Source organism: Melanaphis sacchari, unplaced genomic scaffold (genome assembly GCF_002803265.2).
Source record: "Melanaphis sacchari strain LSU unplaced genomic scaffold, SCAv2.0 Contig77_pilon_pilon, whole genome shotgun sequence".
In the NCBI taxonomy this organism is placed as follows: Eukaryota; Metazoa; Arthropoda; class Insecta; order Hemiptera; family Aphididae; genus Melanaphis; species Melanaphis sacchari.
This window is the reverse complement of record NW_020271547.1, coordinates 275,022-298,788: the sequence shown is the minus strand read 5'-3', so window position 1 is coordinate 298,788 and position 23,767 is coordinate 275,022. Positions and strand designations below refer to the sequence as shown.

Below are 23,767 nucleotides of genomic sequence, written 5' to 3'. Positions count from 1 at the left end.
CCCTCTAAACCAATTAAAGTTTATATTTCAATACAATGAACCTTGTGAGTTGTGACAGAATTCGCTATATTTTGCACGTTCTACTTAAGCTTGAATAAAATATGAAAAAAATAAATAGTGTATTATCTTAATATATATAAATCTCATGTCACAATGTTTGTCCTCAATGGACTCCTAAACCACTTAACCGATTCTGATGAAATTTTTACACCGCGTGTAATTTGGTCCAACTTAAAAGACAGGATATAGGGTATGGACCTAACTCCTGTGAGTTAGAGATTTAGAGACAAAAACCGAGTTACACCGGTGGCACCCTCTAGCAGATAAAAATAAAATATAAATAATAATACAAAAATCGATAATAGCAGGGCTTGAAATCGATTAATATCGATAAAAATCGAAAAAAAAAATATTATAAAAGTTACGTTACCATGGCCACAATAATTTCAATTTATTTTATTTTATTTTATTTATTTATTTATTTATGTGCTATGATAACATGCCACCGAAAAAATCTAACTTCAACAACGCGAGCAGCAAAGGGTCACGACGCAAACGTGTTGAAAGAGCTCAGCAATTACCAGAACAAATGGAAACAAGAAATGCAGCTCAAAGAATTAGGACTGCAGAAAGTCGTGCACGAGAATCTCAAGAACAGCGTGACGAACGTCTGCAACAGAATATTACGAGAACAAGAGCGGCACGAGAACGAAACATAGCTACAGTACGAGAAAGAGATCGACAAAGGCAACGGATCAGCCGCTCATTAACACGTGCATCATTCGTTCGGCTTGCCTTTGATTATGCACCAGACATTAACTACTCAGCGCATTCAATGATTGCTATCGGTGGAATGGATAAAGTATGTCAATATTGTCAGGCATTGAAATTTCGGAATGAAGCTGCCGGCATGTGCTGCGCATCAGGAAAAGTTGTGCTGTCACCTCTACCCGCTCCGCCGGAGCCCTTATTATCCCTTCTTACTGGCAATTCTGATGATTCCAAATTATTTTTGCGTAAGATACACAAATTTAATTCTTGCTTCCAAATGACGTCATTTGGGGCAACTAAAATTTGCGATCGTGCATCCGATGGACGTAATTTTGAAACTACATTCAAAATTCAAGGCCAGGTGTACCATAAAATCGGATCACTGATGCCAATGCCTGATAACAATCCGAAATTAGACAGAAGACATCTTGCACCGAATTAGACACATAAATCAATGCCAAATTAGAGATTATACACCAGAGATGTAAAATGAAGCATTGGTCTTGATCGAGGATTTATGTGTTCTTATTTCAAATTTATCACTTAATCATTATGGTATGCCATCACCTAATCGTCCAGCCACCGACTTAGTCAATACCGATTTACAACGAGAAAATCAATATGACCATGGAAGTTTAGCAACAATTATCATGAACAGTGAACCATTACTGACAGCAGAACAAAAAATTATTTATAAACGGATTATGCTGGCTGTTGCTGCTGAACAAGGCGGTTTTTTTTTCTTGGATGCACCCGGTGGAACCGGTAAGACATTTTTAATATCGTTGATTCTTGCCAAAATACGGTCGCAACAAAAAATCGCATTAGCTGTAGCAACGTCAGGCATTGCGGCTACTTTAGGATGGTGGGCGAACAGCACATTCAACATTCAAGCTGCCATTGGACGTTCATAATAAACCAGATGCAATGTGTAACATCAAAAAGAATAGTGGAATAGCTGCAGTGTTGCGGAAGAGTTCTATAATAATTTGGGATAAGTGCACAAAGGCACACAAATATTCACTTGAAGCACTAAACAGAACTATGCAAGATTAAAACAGCAATAATAAACTTTACGGTGGTGCTATCTTACTTTTGTCTGGTGACTTCCGGCAGACCTTACCGGTTATACCTCGCTCTACTTTCGCGGACAATTTTTGCACTGTTGTTCAGGATAAAAATGATTTGATTCAGAGTATTTTCCCGGATATACAGAATAATTATTTGAATCATGAATGGCTTAGTCAACGGGCGATTTTGGCAACCAAAAACGTTGATGTTGACGAAATTAACTTCCAGATACAACAGTTGTTACCAGGCGATCTGATGTCATTTAAATCAATCGATACTGTTGTTGACGAAAATGAAAGTGTAAATTTTCCGAATGAATTTTTAAATTCATTAGATATCCCTGGAATGCCACCACATAATCTTCGATTAAAGATTGGTTCCCCTATTATTCTCCTCCGTAATTTGAAGCCACCTCAATTATGTAACGGTACGCGTTTGGTCATCAAAAAGATTACCGGAAACATTCTTGAAGCAACCATTTTGTCTGGGAAGTTTAAAGGAAAAGTGGTCCTGCTGCCACGTATTCCGATGATACCATCAGATTCTACCATACCCTTCAAAAGGCTGCAGTTTCCAATTCGTTTAGCTTTCGCCATGTCTATAAATAAATCTCAAGGTCAAACAATGTCCATTTGTGGTTTAGATTTGGAAAATCCATGTTTTTCTCATGGGCAACTATATGTTGCGTGTTCACGTGTTGGGAAACTGTCGAATCTATTTGTGTTAGCTAAAGACAGGTTAACCAAAAGCATTGTGCACCGATTGGTGTTAAATTAAATAGAAAAATTAAAAGTATTTATAATTTAAAAAATTAGATATTAACGTTTAAAAGTTTAAGACTGTCAGCTTAATATCAAGTGTAAGAACATTTAGCCACAGCAACGCGTGGCCGGGTCAGCTAGTAATAATATAAATATTTGGCCCAATAATATTAAATAGAATACTGCGTGAAAATCATAAGTATGATAATCATATTAATAATAAACTAGCTTCTCTATTCATAAACTTTTTTTTTTTACTAAAATATATTTACAATCTGTTATTTAAAACAATAAGTAATAGTTTACAAAAAAAAATGTTATCACAATAAGCACATGAATAACTTGTGGAGGAAGTTGTTCATTTAACAACATCTCAGAATGTTTTTTTTTTAGTTTAAATTTTTTTTTTTTTTTTTGATAAAGCAAATTTCTGAACTAATTACGCTTTAGTCGACATTGAACATTACCAGGGAGAGATGAGGACATACTGCTGATGAGTGGATTTGGGTGGCTCAATAATTTAACGTGGAAACGTTTATATTGATTTTTAGCAAGTTCGTTGATGGTGGGTATTTTAAGGTCTTTATGAAATGATTCATTGGTAAAAAACCATAGAGCTCCGGTTATCATTCTAAGAGTAATATATTGGAATGCTTTAGATGCTTTAGATGCTTTGGATGGCTTTTCAGAACCCCAAATCTGTATGCCATATGACCAATTTGGTCTAATTATGGCTTTATATATAAGGGTTTTGAATTTGAGCTGAATTTTGGATTTTAGGAGTGATCTAAGTAAGTGAAGTCATGTATTTGCCTGTTTACATTTAGATTTTATATGTTGAACCCACGTGAGATGCTTGTCAAGTATGATTCCTAAGTATTTTGAAGAGGGCTGAATTGGGATCGGTTTGTTGTATATTTGAAGTTGAGTGCATTCTTTAGGACTTAAAGAGAAATTTACATGGACTGATTTATCTTCAATGAATTTTTATTTTCCATTTTTTAGCCCATGAATTTATTTTACTTAGGGGTGGCTGACGGTTATTGGCAGCAGAGATAGGATCTTTTTCAGATGCTAAAATCACAGTGTCATCTACAAAAGTAGCTAATAGAGTGTTGGTCGACGTAGGTATATCGGATATGAATATATTGTATAAGATAGGTGAGAAGTTATTATCTTGAAGGACTCTTGCTTTTATCGGTTTAATGTCAGAGAGTGAATTGGAGTGGCGTATTAAAAATGAGCAGTTTGCAAGGTAAGATTTTAGAATTAGATAATATAGAGCTGAAAGAAAAAGCTTCAGTTTGTATAAGAAACCTTCATGCCAAACCCTTTCGAAGGCTTAGGCAATATCTAAAAATACTCCAGGACAACACTACTTATTTTCTAATGAAGTGGCAATTTTGACCGTAATCTGGTGGATTTGGTGGATTGTATTATGTTGGGAACGAAACCCAAATTGAGATTTTGGAAGTATATTTTTTTCTTTGATTATCGGAATTAATCTGTTGAGGAGTAATTTTTCAAGTATTTTACCCAGCGTGGGTAGTAAACTGATAGACGGTATGAGGATATTAGACTTTTGGTTTGTTTAGTTTGGATACCATTATAATTACAGATTGTTTCCACACTGTTGGTAAATATGACAGTCGAAGCAGGGAATTGTATATATAATTTAGGTAAAGAATTGAAATCAAGTCAAATTTTTTATTATATTATTAGTTATTAGGTCATGACCCAGGCTTTTTAGGATGTATTTTTTCAATAATATTTACTATTTCAGATGGCGTGACTGGTTTGGATTCATAAACTTAAGTAAAATGTTTGTTATTGTCTGAAATAAAAAGCGAGGAGAGTGTTAGAAGCAGCACTGTCTTACATGGACTGTAAAAACTGAAACAATATATTTGTAGAAATTTATAATAATATAATATGAGTGCATGTAATTATGAAAATATTAAAGTTTTCATAAAACTATGGACTGTTAAAGTTTTTTAATTAAAATTCGTACATTATAAATTCCAATTTTTTTTTTAAATAAACATACAAGTTAAATTTAAATTATTAAAATTGACTGTTTTTAATTTGACTAAAATAACATATTATAAAGATTCTAAATAAATATATAAAATACTCAACCAATAAATGTTAAGTATCTAAATTCGTATGATTTATTTTTATATTTTATGAGAACAATTATAACCGATTTATAATTGTATACAAATAATATAATATATAATACTGCAGATTATGTGAGTTTAGTTGAATAGTATGTATTCGACTATCTTAAAATAATATATGTAGGTAGTAATATTATTACACGTATCCGTCACTCGTGTACTTTATTAGTACCGTAAATAATATTTTAAACAAATATAATTTTTACCTGTTATTATATTATAATGTTATGGAACTAAACCCGAGAGTGACGTATAAATGTTTTAACATACAATATAAATATACTTCATCACCCTGAAAATTATAAACATTAAACAGCGTGCAATGTGACTATGATCCCACACTCAGAAATATATATAAAGGTTATTTGTTACACAAAAATTTAAAAACCATTAGGTAAAAAAGAATAACGTCATGGTTTTGTTAAAATATAATACGTATAATAAGTAAGGCTCCGGTTTAAATGAGCAAAATAAATCATTTAAATTCAATTATACTTTCAAAGGTGAAATTATTCACAAAAATTAAAAACAAATATTTTGTAATATGTATTACTTTATATGTATAGATTGTATTTTGTAAAGCTATTTTCACTAAAATTTAGCCTTTTGGATAGCTTTTAATAAATCATATAAAACTTTGATTTCAGTATTTTGATAGTATTTTATTATCCATCTATTATATTTTAATGATTTCACTTATTTCTGGCATTAATATAGTGGAATAATAAAATAAAACTAAATAAATATGTGAAATCAATATGAAAATTATGAAAAAAATTAGGAAAAATAGCTTAATGAAAAAATAAAATTTATTTCATTGCAATCATAATAAATCAAAATGTATTTATTTTGTATATTAAAATTATCTTTCTACCATACTCCTTGCCATAAAAATTGACTATAAAATCCAAGTTCTTAGATTAACCTTTAATTGATGTATTAAAAACTATCATCATATTATATAGTTCAGCTAACGTACGATAAAAACAATAAACAACGCGTGTCTTTACTTACCTACCTGTACCTGAACTTTATAACATTATCACTGATAAAACGTCTATACAACACGCGCGCATTACTGTATCATTAGTCAATAAAAGCTTAAATCGGATAAATATTACGGCTCATAAAATAAATAGTAACTATATCGATGACCCGTACACGGGAACCATTTCAATGAGATAAAAATCGGTACATTGACGATAAAAAGAGCATCGGATCACTATATGTATGCATATATTTTACCTGCGGACGCAATTCCAAATCCCTCTTGAGTACCTACTTCGTATAATATTTACCTGCACATAATATTATTATATCGTTATATTTCTCCCCGCTCGTCACCGAAACACATGTTTAGAAAATATTATATTTATGCTATTATAAATACGAGTAAAAGGACTTGTAAAGCATACTTTTTAATTTTCAAGATGTTGTATGACACGAATTATACCTATTTATTTGATATTTGTTAATTTTTAACAGGTATAATTTATAATAATAAATAATGTATGTTTTCTTTGATAAATCTCATAAACTTTTCTTATTTATTTTTATTTTTGTGTTGAGATAACTACAAATAAAATTACGTCATTAACTCAAGTATTTTTTTCAAATTTTCCATGTATTTATTTACTTAGCTGATTAGTAGAATTACAAAATTACAAATAAAATAAGTTTAAATGTGTCCGAACTTAGTAGTATAAATCATTTTTGATCTTGCAGAGAAAATAAATTAGGCAACTAGATGTCTAGGTAACGCTCTGCTTTACATTAAATGTCGAGCGCACCTTTAATGAATGTATTAGATTTTAATTAAATTATATATCATTGTATACGAAAACATTTTGAGCGGGAAAGATTCAAGGGGTTGTCAGCTAATAATGCTAAAACTGCTAAGTATATTAAAATAATATTTAAAAATAAATTGATAAGGACCATTCCCCTAGCATAATACCTATTAACTTACACGGGTTACTATAATATTTTAAATTTAAATTAATTATTTATAAAATGTATAATCTATTATTGTTGTAATAAAGTTACTATTAATATATTTTTTTCATGATTTTTTTTTTTTTTTGATATACGCAGCTATTAAATTTATCTATTTGACTTTTAGTATGACAAAAAGTTGATACAACTTTCTTCCAAAAATATTGCATTTATTGTGTTATCAAATTATAATATATATATACTTTTAAAAAATCATAATATTAGTAAACAATTAAGTAAAATTCATAATATTCATAAAAGTTTTAAATCTCCATAAATAATGTTTTTGATTTATAACAAAACAATTTTAACATTGATATTTATCGTTAAAATGCGTAAATTTGTCTAAAAATGATTGTGTTTATAAACTTTTTGAACCATTTAAGTATGTAACTACTTACAAGACCTAACCAAAGTTTTTAAATTTGAAAATTTTATAAATTTTGACTATAAAATACTTAGGTTTAAAAAATTTTGCGATTTTTGACAAATTTTATAAAATGTTGAACTTCAAATGCATATAAAAATAAATTGTTTCAATGTATTTTTAATATTTTTAAACAACTATTAAAACAACGTCAAGAAGTTTGACACAGTAAATAGTTTTTATTAATGTTTAAAAAAAATCTAAAACAATTATGAATATTTCTTATTTCTATACATCAAAAAGAGTTAAAATACTTAGAAAACTGTACTATGTTTAGGAAAAGTAAATGTAATCTATGGTAAAAGTTTCAAGTGCCTATCTATAATAATTATTCGTTTTGAAATAAATACAACAAAAAACAAAAATTTATTGAAGAAAAATAATTATTAAAAGGATAAATTTTCAATATCTCAAAAATCTGAACTTTATTATCACAGTCGATATCAAATTATATAGTTTAGTGGCAAAATAATAAATAACTATAATATAGTTGATATCATCGGCCTTCATAGTTTTTTCCTCGACCGTTCAGTGTATCGAAAAAATCTAAAGATAAAAGGTAAACAGTCCCGCAATTATTGGTGGATAAATTCTAAAATATGGTTTGATATCTGTGTAGAGAAGATATTTTTAAAAATGAAAACAAGAATATATTCATTAATACCTTAAATATAATTTCGTTATTTAATCATAAGTTAACAGATTTTTAATTAAAATAAAATATAAAATAACTGATTCTTTATAACTTTAAATTATGTAGTTAGTTAATAAAAAAAGTTTCATTATAAAGATCAAAGAAAAAATATCTTAGTATAAAAATAAACAAGGTGATAAGAGTAATTTGATAAAAATATAAGTAGAAATGTGCTTGAAAGCGTAGTAAGCGGATTTTTAAGTTACCTATTTATATCGATCAAAACTTTTGCTCCCTCTATTGTAAATTGAAACTATATCACTTAATGGTCGTGGATTAAAAAAATTGGAGACAAGATTAGAAAAAATAATATTATTATCGTTTAAGCATTTGTCTTGATTAAATACAAGTAATTATAATAAAGTATCATTTGACAATTTATTTTGTTCTCTTGTTTATGAGTCATGATAATAATTCGTTTTTGTTTTGTTACACTATATTATAAAAAAAAAAAAAAACATAATTATATGCAAAAGATTTTCCCCCTAACATTGCAATTTTCTATTTGTGTGATGTTGTTAACCATATACCCCAATTACATCATAAATTTGGTGTATTTTAGATATGTAATATTACCATTAAATAATCTTCTAGCTATATAAAGAAGAGATACAATTTAATACCACTAATATTTTTATAGATAAAGTAAAATAAACTATACAATATATTGTGTTCCATAAAGAATGTTTGTTTTAAAACGATAATACTTGCAAAATTGAAGCACGTCTCAATTAAAACATATAGTAGCATATCAAATAGCTAAATATTTTTATTACAAATTAAGATGATACCCCCTATCATCATTGGTTATGAGATCGTAATGATCATCAAACACATACCCAACCTATTTAGCTTTAAGCCATCTCAAATTACATAATCGTCTGTGATTTCTCCGACGGCAAAGGTATTCTAATCAGCAACTAAAGGCTAAATATATAGCTTCACCTCATCTTCAATACCATCTCGACTACTCAGAAACATGGTATAAACTCTGAAGCGTAAAATTAAACGAATCTAAATCTATTCACTGTACTTTTTCTCTTCGTGAAAACATATGCCCGCCACTTTTTCTTAACAACCAACATTTCCCTTTTAACAAACAAGTGCTTAATTTTAGCATCTTAATTGACCGCCGGCTTACCTGACTGCCACATATAACCAACAAAACTCAGGTACTCAATACTTCACTCCGATTTCTTCGCCCAGCACTTACATCAAATCACATAAAACTTCCTATTAGACTCTTTCTTTATAAATAACTTTTAAAACTTATGCGAATCTACAGTATTCATCTCTAGGGTACTGCCAACATTTTCAACATTAATTTTATCCAAAGGTTCCAATTTAAAATTTTCAAAACACTCATTTTATGTTAATAACCATATCCTTCACTCTCTGACCTCAAAATACCCTTAATAATCGAAACAACCAAACCCCACTTTAAATATTTCAAAAATCGTCTTGCTTCCCACCAAAATTCCCTAATCTCTGAACTGTCTTCTCGCACTATCCCTGGCAGCACTGCTTAAAGATTAAAACTACAGTAGTATCGTGACTTGCCCACTTAATTAATATTCATGTTGTAGTTCCTCTAATAGGTGGTCTCTACAATCCGTAATTTCTGTCGTTTTTTTTGTTAAATTTTAGTTATTATTCCTACTTGTAACAGATTGTATGAATACAATATTAAAAATTAAAAATAACCTACTTTGCTAACATGTCAAGTGTACTTAAGTAAACTTACGACCATTTTGATTCTTTCCCTGAATTTTTTTATAAATTATTATTAGAGATAAAAAAACTAAAAATTTACCTAGTCCATTGAAATTTGAACTAAAACTCATTAAATCATGAATTTTTGAAACCTGTTCATTATTTATGAAACACTGTATATTATACGTAAATTGTGCAATTTCGGAATTCGACATGCTTGAGTTTCTCGCTTCAATCAATGATTCCATTTTTCAGATTCAAGCCTCAGACTCATGATGTCACAACTTTATTATACTTATACTCAGTGATTTTTTCAGCAATAAATCTTTATTTTCTCAAAACATTTTAACGTATTTAATTTGTAATAAATTATCATTTTTGAAAAAATAATAATATTATTTATACTCGCATGATTTATATTTAAGTTAACACGGCATACAAATATTTAATATAATTATATTTTCAGCTGAACACGTAACTCCTTACTACTTACTAGAATAATTAATTATATATTATTGTAAATCATAGTAGAATTAAAGATTGGTTGTTTGTTTAGTCGAATCAGTTTTTGAGCTATCAAGCGTAGCTGTAATATACCAAAGGTGAATTATTAGATATAATAATTAAATAGTGTACATGATAAAGTCATATTTTAAGACAATATATTATACTACAATTGTAATATGACATTTTCTGTAGGATACATGTAAATCTTACCCGTGTTTTTGAATAATTAAAATTAAAAATAAGTATTGCGCTTTATAAATATAGTAAATACCTATAAAATCAAAATAATTTAATATATGTTGATTGAATTGTATTTTTTCTCTTATCATGTCCGCGGCGAAATACAGAAAGAATATGCTCAGAGCCGAGAAAACGAATAAACCAATGTTTAACCAATATTCGTCTGAAAAATAAAAACATGAAATATTCCTCAAAAATGTCTATAACACTGGAAAATCAAATCAAGTATAAAAAGTTTTGATGATATTTTCACGAATGATACCTTTGTATACAAACTTTTTAATACGGTGTGAATAAATAAAAGATAAAACTTAATTATATATACATCTTAATACCTAATTGTATTTATCCAGTGTACTGTTCAGCAGGCTGTTTAGTATAATCAAATAGTTATAATAAGTATTACCGAAATAGGGAAAAAAATACAACACTGCGTAAATGAAATCCACAAACAAATTGTTCATCACCGTCATGTAACCCGCTACAAAACTCTCAGGTAACGAACACATCAGTTCGACACCCATTTCGTATAAGAGTGACTGGCTACAAAAGCTATATGGGAAAGCTATCAGAACAGCACAAAACAATCTAGCTGAAAACGTGGATAAATTTTATTTATTGTAAATAATTATTATCGTTATTTTAAGCAGAAGGCTTGAGATTTTAATTGCGTACTGGTCGTAAGTTTGGCGTTAAAGTTCAGCATTAACATTAACCAAAAGAGAAATATTAACGACACGAAACGACTGACCATAATGAATGCCTTGGTGTAACGAGGGGCGCGATCCGCAAAACTGCTAATAGACAATCTCAGGCCAAAAGTATGAATAATCATAAAAAAACAACACTTTGTGGTGATTTCCTTAAAAAATAAAAACACACAAATACAAATATTATTATACATGAACCTTAAAAAGAGAAAAATTGCTTTCGACGTCGGAATTTACAGGTGACACTCGGAGCTTGGAAAAAGTCGACGGTATTAGCGCCGACCACGGAACCGTCATTGAATTGGACAGTGTGAGCACAAATACAAGACACCACAATTTGAAATTCCTAAATACAACATAGAAATAAATTAAAATTCTCAATTAAAAAGCGACAGGATAGCACTCAAACATAACAAGTGTTTTGAGTGAACAAATCAGTTTGCAGGCGTTCTTGTGCGACTTTGCCGAACACATAGATTCATTGCCGCTTAGCGGCGTAATGTGTCTCGGAAATAACATATAAACTATAAAAGTGACAAACGCGTTTAGACCCAGACCTGTAAGTATACACAAATGATATAAAAGATACCATTATAAGATATTTTTTTTCATTAAAGGACGCGCAAAGCGTTGAAGTCTTCATACATGTATACATCATATGCATAATCTGAATTCTTATGACGAACCGACTTAATGGTCCATCAGAGACCGTGGATACCACCATAGGACCAATAATGTATGTGGCCGCTGATCCCAACATACTCACAGCCGAACATAAACCTTTAAACAAAAATCAACTTAACTTTAACTGTACATGAATATATTCACAAGCTAAACTGACCAATAGCCATGTTACGCTCTTTCTTAGGAAACCACTGTCCCGACATAGTTACTATTAGTGGTGTCGTCACCACGCTGCCAACAGACAGACATACAGCTGACAAGTGCAAACACCTGCGTATAAAAAATATATATATAAATATAATTAAACTAATCATTAATCACCTATAGTAGTGGTCGGCAATAAATTGAACACTAGGGTTGCATTAGAAAATTTAAAAAATTCCTCGGGCTGTGTCGAACAAAAATTAAAAATATTACAATTTAACAGTTACAATTCAAGAATAATAAAATTACAACTATTTAAATATTTGATAAATACACATTTCTGTTGGTTATTGTTCAATATTTTACGAATTATACGTCAAAATTACTTGAGCATGCTCCAAGCACATGATGGATATAATCATCTATTATTAAGCTTAAGTATAATCATTTTAAATTTTTATTTTTTTCGTAAGAAAAGACCTGTTTATATATATATATATATATATATGTGTGTGTGTGTGTGTGTGTGTGTGTGTGTGTGTGTGTGTGTGTGTGTGTGTGTGTGTGTGTGTGTGTGTGTGTGTGTGTGTGTGTGTAAATTCAAACATACAATAAGCAACTTTATTTTTAAGTTTTGAAAATGATGGAGTTAGTTCAGCATAAAAAAACTAAAAGTGATTATTTGTTGCGTTTTTTTGAAACATCTTGAGACTGCGAATCTATTATTTATATTTGAAGCTCAACAGTAATATCGTCAACATCAATATTAAATGGATTGGTGAGTGATTAAAAATATTGAGAAGATCGTTTAAAATCTTGAAAACAATTGTTTAAATCACATTGTAATTTCGAAATAGATTCTGTTGAAGTTATAAGCAAAAGATCCTGTATCATATATAGCTAATAAGTAATAAGTAAGTTATTCACACTGCAGTACAGAAGACTGTTAATAAACAGGTAGTTTTATAATACTATAGCATATTTATTTTGTTTTATGTAGTAGTTAGTGGGACAGTTAGTCGTTGTTTTATATTACACTCATTAACACTATTGCACATCGTATGAGTGCAACTCATAATTATAGTACAACTATAATTATTATTATAATATAAATATTCAATCAGTTTTTATCTTTTAGTTTCATACAACGCAATTTCAGCAGTCCAAAATGTATTTTTAAGTATCTTTTTTTTCTACTAAAAAATTTTACATCTCTTGACGTAATATAAGACCCAAATGCATTAAATAAAATATAATTCAATCATTAAATTATCATTTATAGATTTAAAGAAATAGCTAAAAATATAAAGTATTTAATTAAATTATCATTTTATAATAGACCATATAAAATAGTTGCTGACCATTGATCCTTAATGTCAAGAAAGAGCGTAGCAATACCGATTAACACTATAAAACAGTGTACTTACACAATACTCGATTACATTTTTGAAAATATACACACTTACAGCGTACAAGAGTACATGATTGGCATACATCGAACAGCCGTGCCCAACGTAAAAAAACAACATGAATATAACATGATTTCTTTTAATCCTGTGGTTATAAAAATACTTCCATTATATAAATATATAATAATTCTAATAATAGATACTGGTAGGTAATACATAAGCATTTATACAGACAAAGTAATTTCATGAAATATTTTGAAATGTAATTATGTCTATACCGTATTTATCGACCATTTGACATACTGGTAACACTAACAATGCAGTCATCAAATTGCCCCATATAGGCAATAAGGACAGCGATCGGCTAGTCCAGTCTGGAAAAGCCAATAGTGCCGGTTCGTAAATGGCGCTCCAAATGGACTGAGAAAATGTCTAAAAAACAGTAAATAAACCAAATACTTTGAAATGTGATATAACATTATCTATACATACCTAAGTATAATTTATATACTAAACAGTATGTTTTTTCTTTTTTTGTTAAACGAAAATTTAACTAACGTGAAAAAAATAATAATAACACATAGAGTACAACAAATTCGTACTATATGAATTCACTAAAATGGTATTACTTAAGTATTAATAAACTATTATTGTTTGTGTTTAAGTTTGTTATGTTTGTATTATTGTCATTTAGTTTTTTATTATCATTTTCATGTGCGTGTAACGGTGCGGTCCACAGTTCCAGTCTTGATCGGCGGAACGTTATCATGTTTCCGTTTGCGACCGGCCAGCTGCGTGATCGTTATCAGTTTGTTTTCTAAAATTCGTTATTGTTTAAAGTTACCTACTTTATGTTAAGTCATGCTTTCAGTGTCATAAAGTTCTTAGCTTTTCCAGTTTTAATTGTTTTAGTGTGGTAACACTGAAAGCCCATTCATATAGTTTTCATCGTATTTTGTTCGTCCGTTAATGTCACTTTTCTCTCAGCCGTCAAAGCTTTAGCTTTTTGCACAATTCATGTGCAAGTTTTTATGTCAACTGCAGTCGTCCCAAATCACGTTTTTATGATTTTGTGTTTTTTGTCAAGAAAGTCGTCTGATAAATATCGTTCATTACAATACCAATTACTTAAATTCATATCCCATTTCACAGTTTAGGGTGCTCGAAGTTTACCAGCGATTTGTCTTTGTGATTAAGCGTGATGTGGTGTACCTATTGAGGATAGTAGTGTCAGCACTTACTTCGTGTTCCTGTATTGGTTGCATTCATTGTTATATTATTATGAAGTCTTCGTAAACAGTTGTAAACACACATTCGCACGTACACAGAGTCAGCTTGTTTTATTTGTATTACTGTTGATATACATACAAGCCTTGGTGCGGTAGCGTGGGTGTAAAACCAGATGTATGTACCAACTGTTATCTGAGTATTGGTCGACCAAATATTTGTGTTAGCATGGCCGACGGGCCTTGATTAAGTCATACCCATTTTTTATATTATATGCCATCAGGCAATTTTATTATAATTATTTGTAATTTGTAAACCTACCTGGCAATTTATTATTTATTTATAAAATCATTATACGTATAAAATGGTCATTATTATTATTATTGCAGAATAAAATGCACAAAAATTGATAATTATTCTTATATTGCTTTTTTTCTAATTTTTTTTAATGTTTAATATAATTATATTCCTATAGGTAGTGCTTCATTTCATGTTGCCTATCTTTCAGTCGTGAAGGCACTACTTATTTATATAAAAATAAGAGCTGACCGCGGCTACAATTATGATGTTGGGCAAATAATAATTTGGCTTACAATTACCATTTGTATTACCTATAAGCTCGACTCAATTGCAGAAAATAAATATGTTTATTGTAAAGTGGGCTCCCAATTATTTTTCCAATATTATATTCCTTCAAAAATAAATTAAAGTATATGTAAACAGAACTTAAAAAAACAAAGTAATCTCCATAAACCATTTCAACATCCAACTACGCAATGATATTTCATATGTTTTCAGAAAAATTTAGTTCAACCCACTGTATTACTAATAATAAAATAAATTACTTTTCTTAATAGTAATATCAAAAATATGACATGAAATAAACTCAAGATAATATAGGTTAATAAACAGGCCGTCTTCATTCAGAATCGTATTTTAAATACAATTATTTATCATGTAATTCAAATTCAACACATTCATCACATGGACCCACTTGACACCTAATGTACATCAGACTGGTAAGTACCACTTGCCCATTTTTTTTTCATTACTTAGTTATGAATTTCCTTGTACAATAATTAAAATATATTTCACAATTTTAGTATAGATAATTAACGAGAAGGTTTACGTCAATATTTTACACATGAATTACGTAAAATATAAAACATACCAAAACTTAAAGGCTAAGACGTTACATTTCTAAATATGAATAAGTACTTGAATTAAAAATGTTATGGACATAATGCTAATGACTACAAATCTCATTCTCGTTGGGCTGATCGGCGTCTTGTCGAAACATAACAATCCCAATGACTCTTCGTCTGTTGTGTACTGCTTTGGTAATTTGATTTTCTTAAAAAAAACAATAATGATCATGTGAATTATTAATCATTAATATAGTTCACGCGCGATTTCTATTTGTGATGATTATCGCGTGATGCATACCTTCAAATTTGGTAGGTAATAATGAATAGGTCAAAATGATAAAATATTATATATTTGCAATATGACGAACAAAAAAAGTTAGATTTTTTCCTTTGTTTCAATTTTTGAAATGAGTCATTATGGACCGTAACATAGTTGCATGACTTACAGTCGTCGTCAGATTTCTTAGTACCGTAAAACAATGAATCACAACATTTTACGCAATTTACTAAGACTGATATACCATTGCGTCTTATAACCACAATTATTTTCTGGTCTATTTTTAGCTTATCATTGAATAATTTTTATTAATACTACGTGACCATATAACGCAATACCATATAGCAGCATGTTATTTCTGCATGGCATTGACAGTGGCGTATCCAGGGTGGGGGGGGCACGGAAGCCATGGCCCCCCTCGGCCGTATTTACTAGATTTTGTTTTAAAGATTTAAATTTATTCGTATGCATGAACGCAATGAACGCATACTACAATAATAGTCTTATACCAGCATTACATATACTTATAATTTTGTTAAGATTAACCCGTTTTTATTATTAAATTACTATTATTATTTATTATTATGTATATATATATATTAACTTAATGGCTGACTGAAAATATAAACAAATTATTTGCATTATAAACATTAAATATTTGGTTTATTTTATTTTTTTTGTTTTTGGTAGTAGGTAGTATATATGGTAAAATTTTAGACAGTGTGTGCCCCCCTAAAAAAAATCCTGGATACGCCACTGTTTACAAGTCACATGGTGATAATTTAAGGGATTAACAATTTGGGAACATTTATAAAATATTAGATGATGATGCTAAGATAAAATCTGACAACGACTATGTTATACCTATACTAAAAATTTATAAAACACAACATAGATAAGCGAGTTTCAATAATATTTCGATACTTAATTTTTAAGCACAACCTTCTCTGACTTTTAAATAAAATATAGAACAATACGAGATGGCGTTATGAGCTTATTATCAAACACAATAACTTAAAATTTATTTTAAAAAAAACTTTATATATTTCAAATACTCATTGTCTGATATATTTTAAATTTGCCCTGTATAGTACTACAGTTAAATTTCGGTAAAACAAATTTCAAGGGACCGGGAAAAACGTTTGTTATATCAAGTGTTCGTTGCATCAGGAATCCTCTAACATTAAATTATTTTCGTAGTGTCGAGTTGAACAATACATTTTTTTATAAAAACATTGAAAAGAAGAGCAATGAAAACGAAAATTCAAATTTTTAGTTTTGGTTGACTGCTATTCTATAACTCCAGTATGATCTAGTGACTAGGATACCCGATTTTCATCCAAGAGGCTCGTTCAATTCCAGGTAACGAAATATTATATTTTTGTATATTTTTACTCTATTATACTCACCAACTGTGATTATAGTGTAGGGTGTGAGGTAATAATAATTTTCGGTCGTTACTATTGCAGTTGAAAAAAAATAAAAGTTAATTTATAAGTAAATATAAGTATATTAATAATCTGAGAATTAAAAGTTTTAATAACAGATGGGTGTATTTAAAAAAATTTTCGATCATTAGTTTTTAAATATAGCCTTCACTAATTTTTAAATAATGTATTTCACAATGACATGACTTTAAACCTCAAATTGTTTTAAAAATATCATAAAAAATGTTTTATCGGGTTCAATTTCCGGTACCGGAATGTATTTTTAAATATTTTTACTCCGTACTTACAAACTATAATTTCGAAATGAGTTAACATAGTTAACGATCGTTGCTACTACGGTTAAAAAAGAAATGTAGTTTTTATTATTAAATCAATTAATACAACATGTTAAAAGTATAAGGGTATATTTTAATAACTGTTCAAAGTTCCTTAATTTTAAACGTAGCCAATATTAACTTTTTCATAATATATAAGTGAATCTTAATACATAAATCTATATAATCTATGTATATAAATATGAAAATGAAAATCTTTGTCACGTATGTTCTCTAAACCTATTCATCCAATTATCTTGAATTTTCTTTTTAAAGGATAGAATACATCGTGATACAAGTTTTAAGCCTTTTTTGAATCTATAAGTTAATGAAAAATCAAGTTATTAATTTATTAAATAATTGGCAAATACACACATGAATATTTTTTCACATACATGTTACCAATTATTAATAATTATGAGAAATAAGTATTTGAATGTACAGCTGATGCTGTATAACAGTATAAAACGTTTTCATTGATTTTGGTTTACACTTGGGTTCTTGGTTTTTGGTACATATGAAAAGAAAAAAATTAAATATTTTAACAAAAAAAAAAAAAGAAAGGAAATTTTTTTTAAAAAGTCTGCTGTTAAATTATCAAAAAAATCAACGCTTGACAGGACAGTTATATAAAGTTGATATGTTGGAAATATCATCTATAAATCAGAAAACTAAAAATATTATTTATCATGCGTTATGCTAAGTATTAGCATTAAACAACAAAATTGAATATAGATATATTTTGCACGGATAACGAAGTACCTACACGGAGATAGCTAGTATCTTAAAATAATGTACCGTAAAATGACTAATAATTCCTACCCCACAAAGCCACAGAATAGTAATCTGTTAATAAAAATACATAATAATTATAATATTTTGTTTTACTTTACTAATAACATATTATAAAATAATAAAAATTAAAAAGATTTAAAAAAACTACCAGCATTCCCGTTCCAATAATAATTTGTAAGATATTACAATAAAAATTGATGATTAGGCCACTAAGTTACACTCACAAATCGCAATATTATAAAGTTCATAATTTTTGAAACATTAAATATAAATGCACGGCTAATCTTTCAGTTGTAACAACTTCTAATAGTAATTTTATTTTATTGACAAGAAATTTACTAGGGTTTAAGTAAAGTAGTTTCTCCCTTGGTATTTTTCCCAAACATACAGTTTTAGCTATTTAGTGTTTCAGTTCAATTAATTAATAAATATTATATCTAAATAAATATTCAATTCATGAATATTGCGTTTTCTTTATAACAGTATATTAAAATAAATCACACAAGTGTGAGAATTATTGATAGATAGTGTTCTTTGAACATTGTTTTATCATATAATAATACTTTAGTCAAGCAGTAAAAAGCGAACCAAGTAAATTTTAAATTTATTATTTAACTATCTTTTATTAGATTCATAATATGACTTAACATATTAAAATTTATATTACTTAAAAGTATGTATATTTATGATTTTCAATAATTTAAAAATAAAAATCTTTTAAACACCTTTTTTTTTTTTTGGTCATTGAATATTGATTTCAATCCCGAAAAATATGACTGTAATTCAATATCATCGGTGCATCTCAGCATTGTCAAAATTAACACTCAATCGTACATACAAGTACAATCACTCATATCAAAAAGCTTGAAACTTCAGATGTTGTCTTCAGGTGCAGCAATGTAATACAGACAATTGACATGCGAGATTAAGGATAGAACTGCAAAATATCGTACTGAGATTTATCGGTATTTATGTTTGTTTATATTCTATGTATTATGTATATATGACAACAATACATATAGTAGGTACTATATATTATACGTATATATATCCACTATATTATAGCATTCATAATTAATCAATATAACAACGAAATACTATAGTAGTTGATTGGATTTTTGTCTTTCACAAACTAATAAATTATACATTAGTTGTATAAAATTCATCACTATTGTCAAAATGGTTATTTTAATAAATAAAAGAATTTTTATTTTTTTTCATAGTCCAATCCAAAACAAATAAAAAAAAAACAGAATGAGTATATCATCAATGTTTCATCAACTACACAATGATTTCCAGTATTCATAGATGTTATAGTCACTTCTAAATCTTCTTCAGTTTTTAATTTTTTAATTATTAATATTGGATGTATAATCATGATGTAAAATCATCGTTTAATCCAATTTTTCACTAAATCCAAACATTGCTTCTATAATCTCATACCAATTACTTTATAAAAAATAAAAATGCGTGTAATAACTCCAAAAATATAATACGTACTAAATTGACTATCTATTAATTCTATTGTACCTATACTCCTCACTATATCAACTATTTATTAACTGTTTAACAGATTTAAAAAAAAAATGTATTCAAATGGAAAGTTTTGTTTATAGCTTAATTTATAATGCCCAATTTAGTACGAGCAAAGTAACTTGGATTGATAAAAATACAACCCGACATGACAAAAATAGTATTTTTAATATATTGCCCAAAAACACTGGGCAAAGTATACATTGTAGTTAGCAGTTATTTATCTGCCTACTGATAATTTAAAATGGTCACACAGCATCACTTGTTTCCAATATAATCGGTATTATTGCAATATATATTTTTTTAATATATATTAAGTTTTAATTTATACTTATTAAATCACAACAAAATAGTAAAAAACATGTGTGTAGAAATCGTTATTTACGTTTGAAAGTACCAAATTCGTTTACATTTTATATATTCTGGTAAAAAAAAATAACATAAGATTAGAGAGAACTTATTTTTAATTTTCAAATCTTATAGCTATTATAATAGTAAATGTCTAATAATTGTTTAACTATAAAATAATTAGAAAATTTCGTGACTTTGAATGTTTATAAACAAAATTTTAGCTAGAATAAGTAAATACCTACACATTGTTGTATGACCAAAATATATATTGTTTCTCTTGAAATTTTAAATTTGTCATTCATATACTATGATGACTAATTCTATAGCTCTAACATTGTAAAGTAAAAATTAAGTTGAGTTAACTCTACTTTAGCATATTTCACAGAAGTTTGTAAATTAGGTTTTGCTGAGGCAATGATTGCTAGATAATATAAAAGAACTTATTTTTTTTTATAATAATTACTTATTTTTTAAGAATTAATTCGACATTTAAAATTCGACATTCAATTAAAGAACTAATAATACTTACGTTTAACTAAACCGACTTTCTCTACTGCGCCGCTCGGTTTTCTGATTATTTTAATTTACAAAATAGATTTAAATTCTTGTAAAATAAAAAATCAAACCGTAAATTATTAACGAGATATTAAATCTAAAGGAATACCTACAAATAATAAATAATAAGTAACTACAGTAGACGCCGCTTATAACACTCACGGATATAAGGTTCAGTCGCTTATTAGACTCAAAATCGTCTGGAACGGTCCGGACGTATCCAAATACATTAAAAAAAATCGGTTTTAAGACTCAACACTTCGGTTATAAGACTCAAATTTCGTAAAATAAATAGTAGAAAATAAACTTTTTTGGTTATAATTTAGAAATAAATTGGTTTTGAAAAATTAAATAATATTCGTGTTGATTATTTCTAGTTTCTGTTGGTACCTTATAACGTATAATTTATATCGCAGATAAAAGTTCATATTTATCGCAACGATAATTATAACGATTATAATTTTAGTTTTTTTTATCGGGATTATTAAATTTATTCAATAATAAAGTATGTAATATGTAATATGTGTTAATGTATTAAAATCAAAGTAAAATATGTAATAAAATAAAATTTATAAATACGTAATTAATTTTTTTTTTCCGCTTCGCCTATAAGATTCATTCGATTATAAGACTCACTTTGTGCTGGTCCCAAAGTGAGTCTTATAAGCGGCGTCTACTGTATAAAGTATAAACTATGAATGTCAAGTCGTTATAAAGTAACAGCTGTACAACAAACAAATTCGATAAAGACATTCTAAATAAAAATTAAGGATAGTTTAAACCAATCTAATCTATTTTGATACTTAGCATTAAAATTAAACCAGTATAAAAATAATTAACATTTTGCTCAAGCATATTCTATAAGTTCTATTACAATTAAACATTTGACATTTCTAAATAGATTTAATTTTAAATTATTAATTATTTTTTTGCAGTAATTTAGTAAAAAATTATATTCAGTTTTTTCAAATTTTAATTATTATTTTTTAAACATTTAAAGAAATCTATTATAATTTACAATATTTTTTTTCAATTGCATTTAGTACTTACATCTAACACGAAAGCCCAGTTAAGAAACCATGGTCTTAGCCCCTAGACAATAAGACATAAATATGAGAATGGCCTTTTATTTATAGTGTCATAAAATTATAATATTTTAATTATTACTTATTAAATGTTGTCTGTAAAATAAAATAACTAAAATATTATTAATTATATACTTTAAAATAGAAAATATAATTTTGACGAAATTATCTTTATAATAAAATTGCGAAAAATTACTAATTATTTTGTAATTAGAAATTTATAAACAATTTTATTTTTACATTAAGATTTAAAAATATCGTACAAGATTCCTTGTAAGTTTTTGCTACTGATAATAAACAATAAGGATCACTAGAAAATCACAGTAATCTTTTATGAGCACTTGAAACTCAAATTTTTACCATATTGAATATTATTTACCCGTAAAATAACCATTTCTTCTCAAACGATTTATATTTTGTTGTAATTTTAAAACAAATATTAACTATACATTTATTATGTTGTATTATATTTTTATATTCCATATCAGAATTGTAATCTGAGTATTTAGATCTATAAAAATCAAATTTCGGGCAAGAAGTTGATTAGTTATAATTTATAAGTATCGACAATTTTAGATAAATGTCGTAAATAAAACTAGGTACGTATTAAGTATAAAACAAAACTAGCAGTAAGCTGAATTATATACGAGTATACGACCTATATAATATTATGTTGGCGCTATGACGGAACACTCCCACGAATGATGTAAAAATAAATTTCGAATATAATTTTTGATTTAGTAAATAATAATATTTTATTTTTATAAATAATGTACGCACTATTATAGTGGGCACAATACAGTAGATATATATACAAATATGATTATTAGCTAATATTATCATATAGTTACCATAAATAATTGTCTATTCGTGGTTTAAAGACTAGTCTGGTTGAGTCATCATTGAAAAACATCAAAACGTTCTTTTGAAATGCTCGTAGTTAACATTCTATAAATTAGAGAAAAATAACTATAATTTTGGCGATAGGTATATTGTGATGCACGAACATGTTAACGCGATAGAAGCTCAAGGGTATTTAACTCAATAACTCAAGATAGTCGTTTAGAAAATTGAGTAACTTTGTTCGGGACTTACACACATGATTTTATGATAACTATCTATATCATTGGCGGTGACTGCCGATGGTATCCGTCCGGCCGTTATCGTACACGTAGATGTCGTCGATCATCGAGTCCTATGTGTCTGTTTATTATATTTGCTTTATATGCAAGTACTTATAAGTTATATAGGCCGCTATTGAATACATTCAATCTAAATAGCAATACTTTTTTTAAGAATTCAAAGGTTAGGTTAGGCTAAGCTCTAAGCAATTACAATGTATGAAACTAAATACAGTGGCGTAACTACGGAATGGCAAGGCATGGCAATGCCCCGGAGCCTTGGACTTGGTGGGCCCCGGAGGGGCCTTCGACCCTCGTACATACAATTTGTATTATAAAAAATGATGTACAAACATTTGAATTTTATTTTAAAATTCACGAGACATGTACTGTTATTACTTATTATGATAGGAAAAAAGTGAAAAACAGCTTATTATTGGAAAACAGAAGATATTTATTTATTATATTAATATCACGATGTGTATAATGTATATAGAATCCTGTATCTGGATTATTATGCGATAAAAATAATAATCGTCGTTAGGTTAACTCGTACACATAACACATACTATCCAGTATCCACTAACATAGATTAAATATACTAGTA

General features: G+C 28.2%; 3 protein-coding genes across 3 annotated transcripts; 2 read left to right on the top strand and 1 right to left on the bottom strand.

The window, feature by feature from the left end:
- The first annotated feature begins 1,328 nt into the window (after nucleotides 1-1,328).
- On the top strand, nucleotides 1,329-1,685 carry LOC112601411. Its single transcript, XM_025349051.1, has one exon. It carries the CDS (start codon nucleotides 1,329-1,331, stop codon nucleotides 1,683-1,685), a length of 357 nt encoding a protein of 118 aa, XP_025204836.1.
- Nucleotides 1,686-2,097: 412 nt separating this feature from the next.
- On the top strand, nucleotides 2,098-2,619 carry LOC112601410 (ATP-dependent DNA helicase PIF1-like). The gene has a single exon (XM_025349050.1). The coding sequence runs from the start codon at nucleotides 2,098-2,100 to the stop codon at nucleotides 2,617-2,619; it is 522 nt and encodes a 173-aa protein (XP_025204835.1).
- A 419-nt stretch (nucleotides 2,620-3,038) lies between these two features.
- LOC112601409 (disrupted in renal carcinoma protein 2-like) lies at nucleotides 3,039-22,931 on the bottom strand. The gene is made up of 10 exons (XM_025349048.1): nucleotides 22,891-22,931; nucleotides 15,752-15,886; nucleotides 13,585-13,738; nucleotides 13,364-13,451; nucleotides 11,911-12,023; nucleotides 11,715-11,849; nucleotides 11,479-11,626; nucleotides 11,307-11,415; nucleotides 11,111-11,221; nucleotides 3,039-3,302 (listed from the first exon to the last, which is right to left on the bottom strand). The coding sequence occupies exons 1-10, from the start codon at nucleotides 22,891-22,893 to the stop codon at nucleotides 3,039-3,041; spliced, it is 1,260 nt and encodes a 419-aa protein (XP_025204833.1). The 5' UTR covers nucleotides 22,894-22,931.
- Nucleotides 22,932-23,767: the final 836 nt, after the last annotated feature.

What these genes read in the sequence shown, in the direction of transcription:
- LOC112601411 (XM_025349051.1), top strand. Translation starts at nt 1,329, where the DNA reads ATGCCATCACCTAATCGTCCAGCCACCGACTTAGTCAATACCGATTTA.
- LOC112601410 (XM_025349050.1), top strand. Translation starts at nt 2,098, where the DNA reads ATGTCATTTAAATCAATCGATACTGTTGTTGACGAAAATGAAAGTGTA.
- LOC112601409 (XM_025349048.1), bottom strand. An exon ending in CCATAACATTTTTAATTCAA is followed by an intron (nt 13,739 to 15,751) that starts GTACTTATTCAT and finishes ACTGTTTTTTAG; the next exon opens with ACATTTTCTCAGTCCATTTG. An exon ending in ATCATGTACTCTTGTACGCT is followed by an intron (nt 12,024 to 13,363) that starts GTAAGTGTGTAT and finishes TTTTATACGCAG; the next exon opens with GTGTTTGCACTTGTCAGCTG.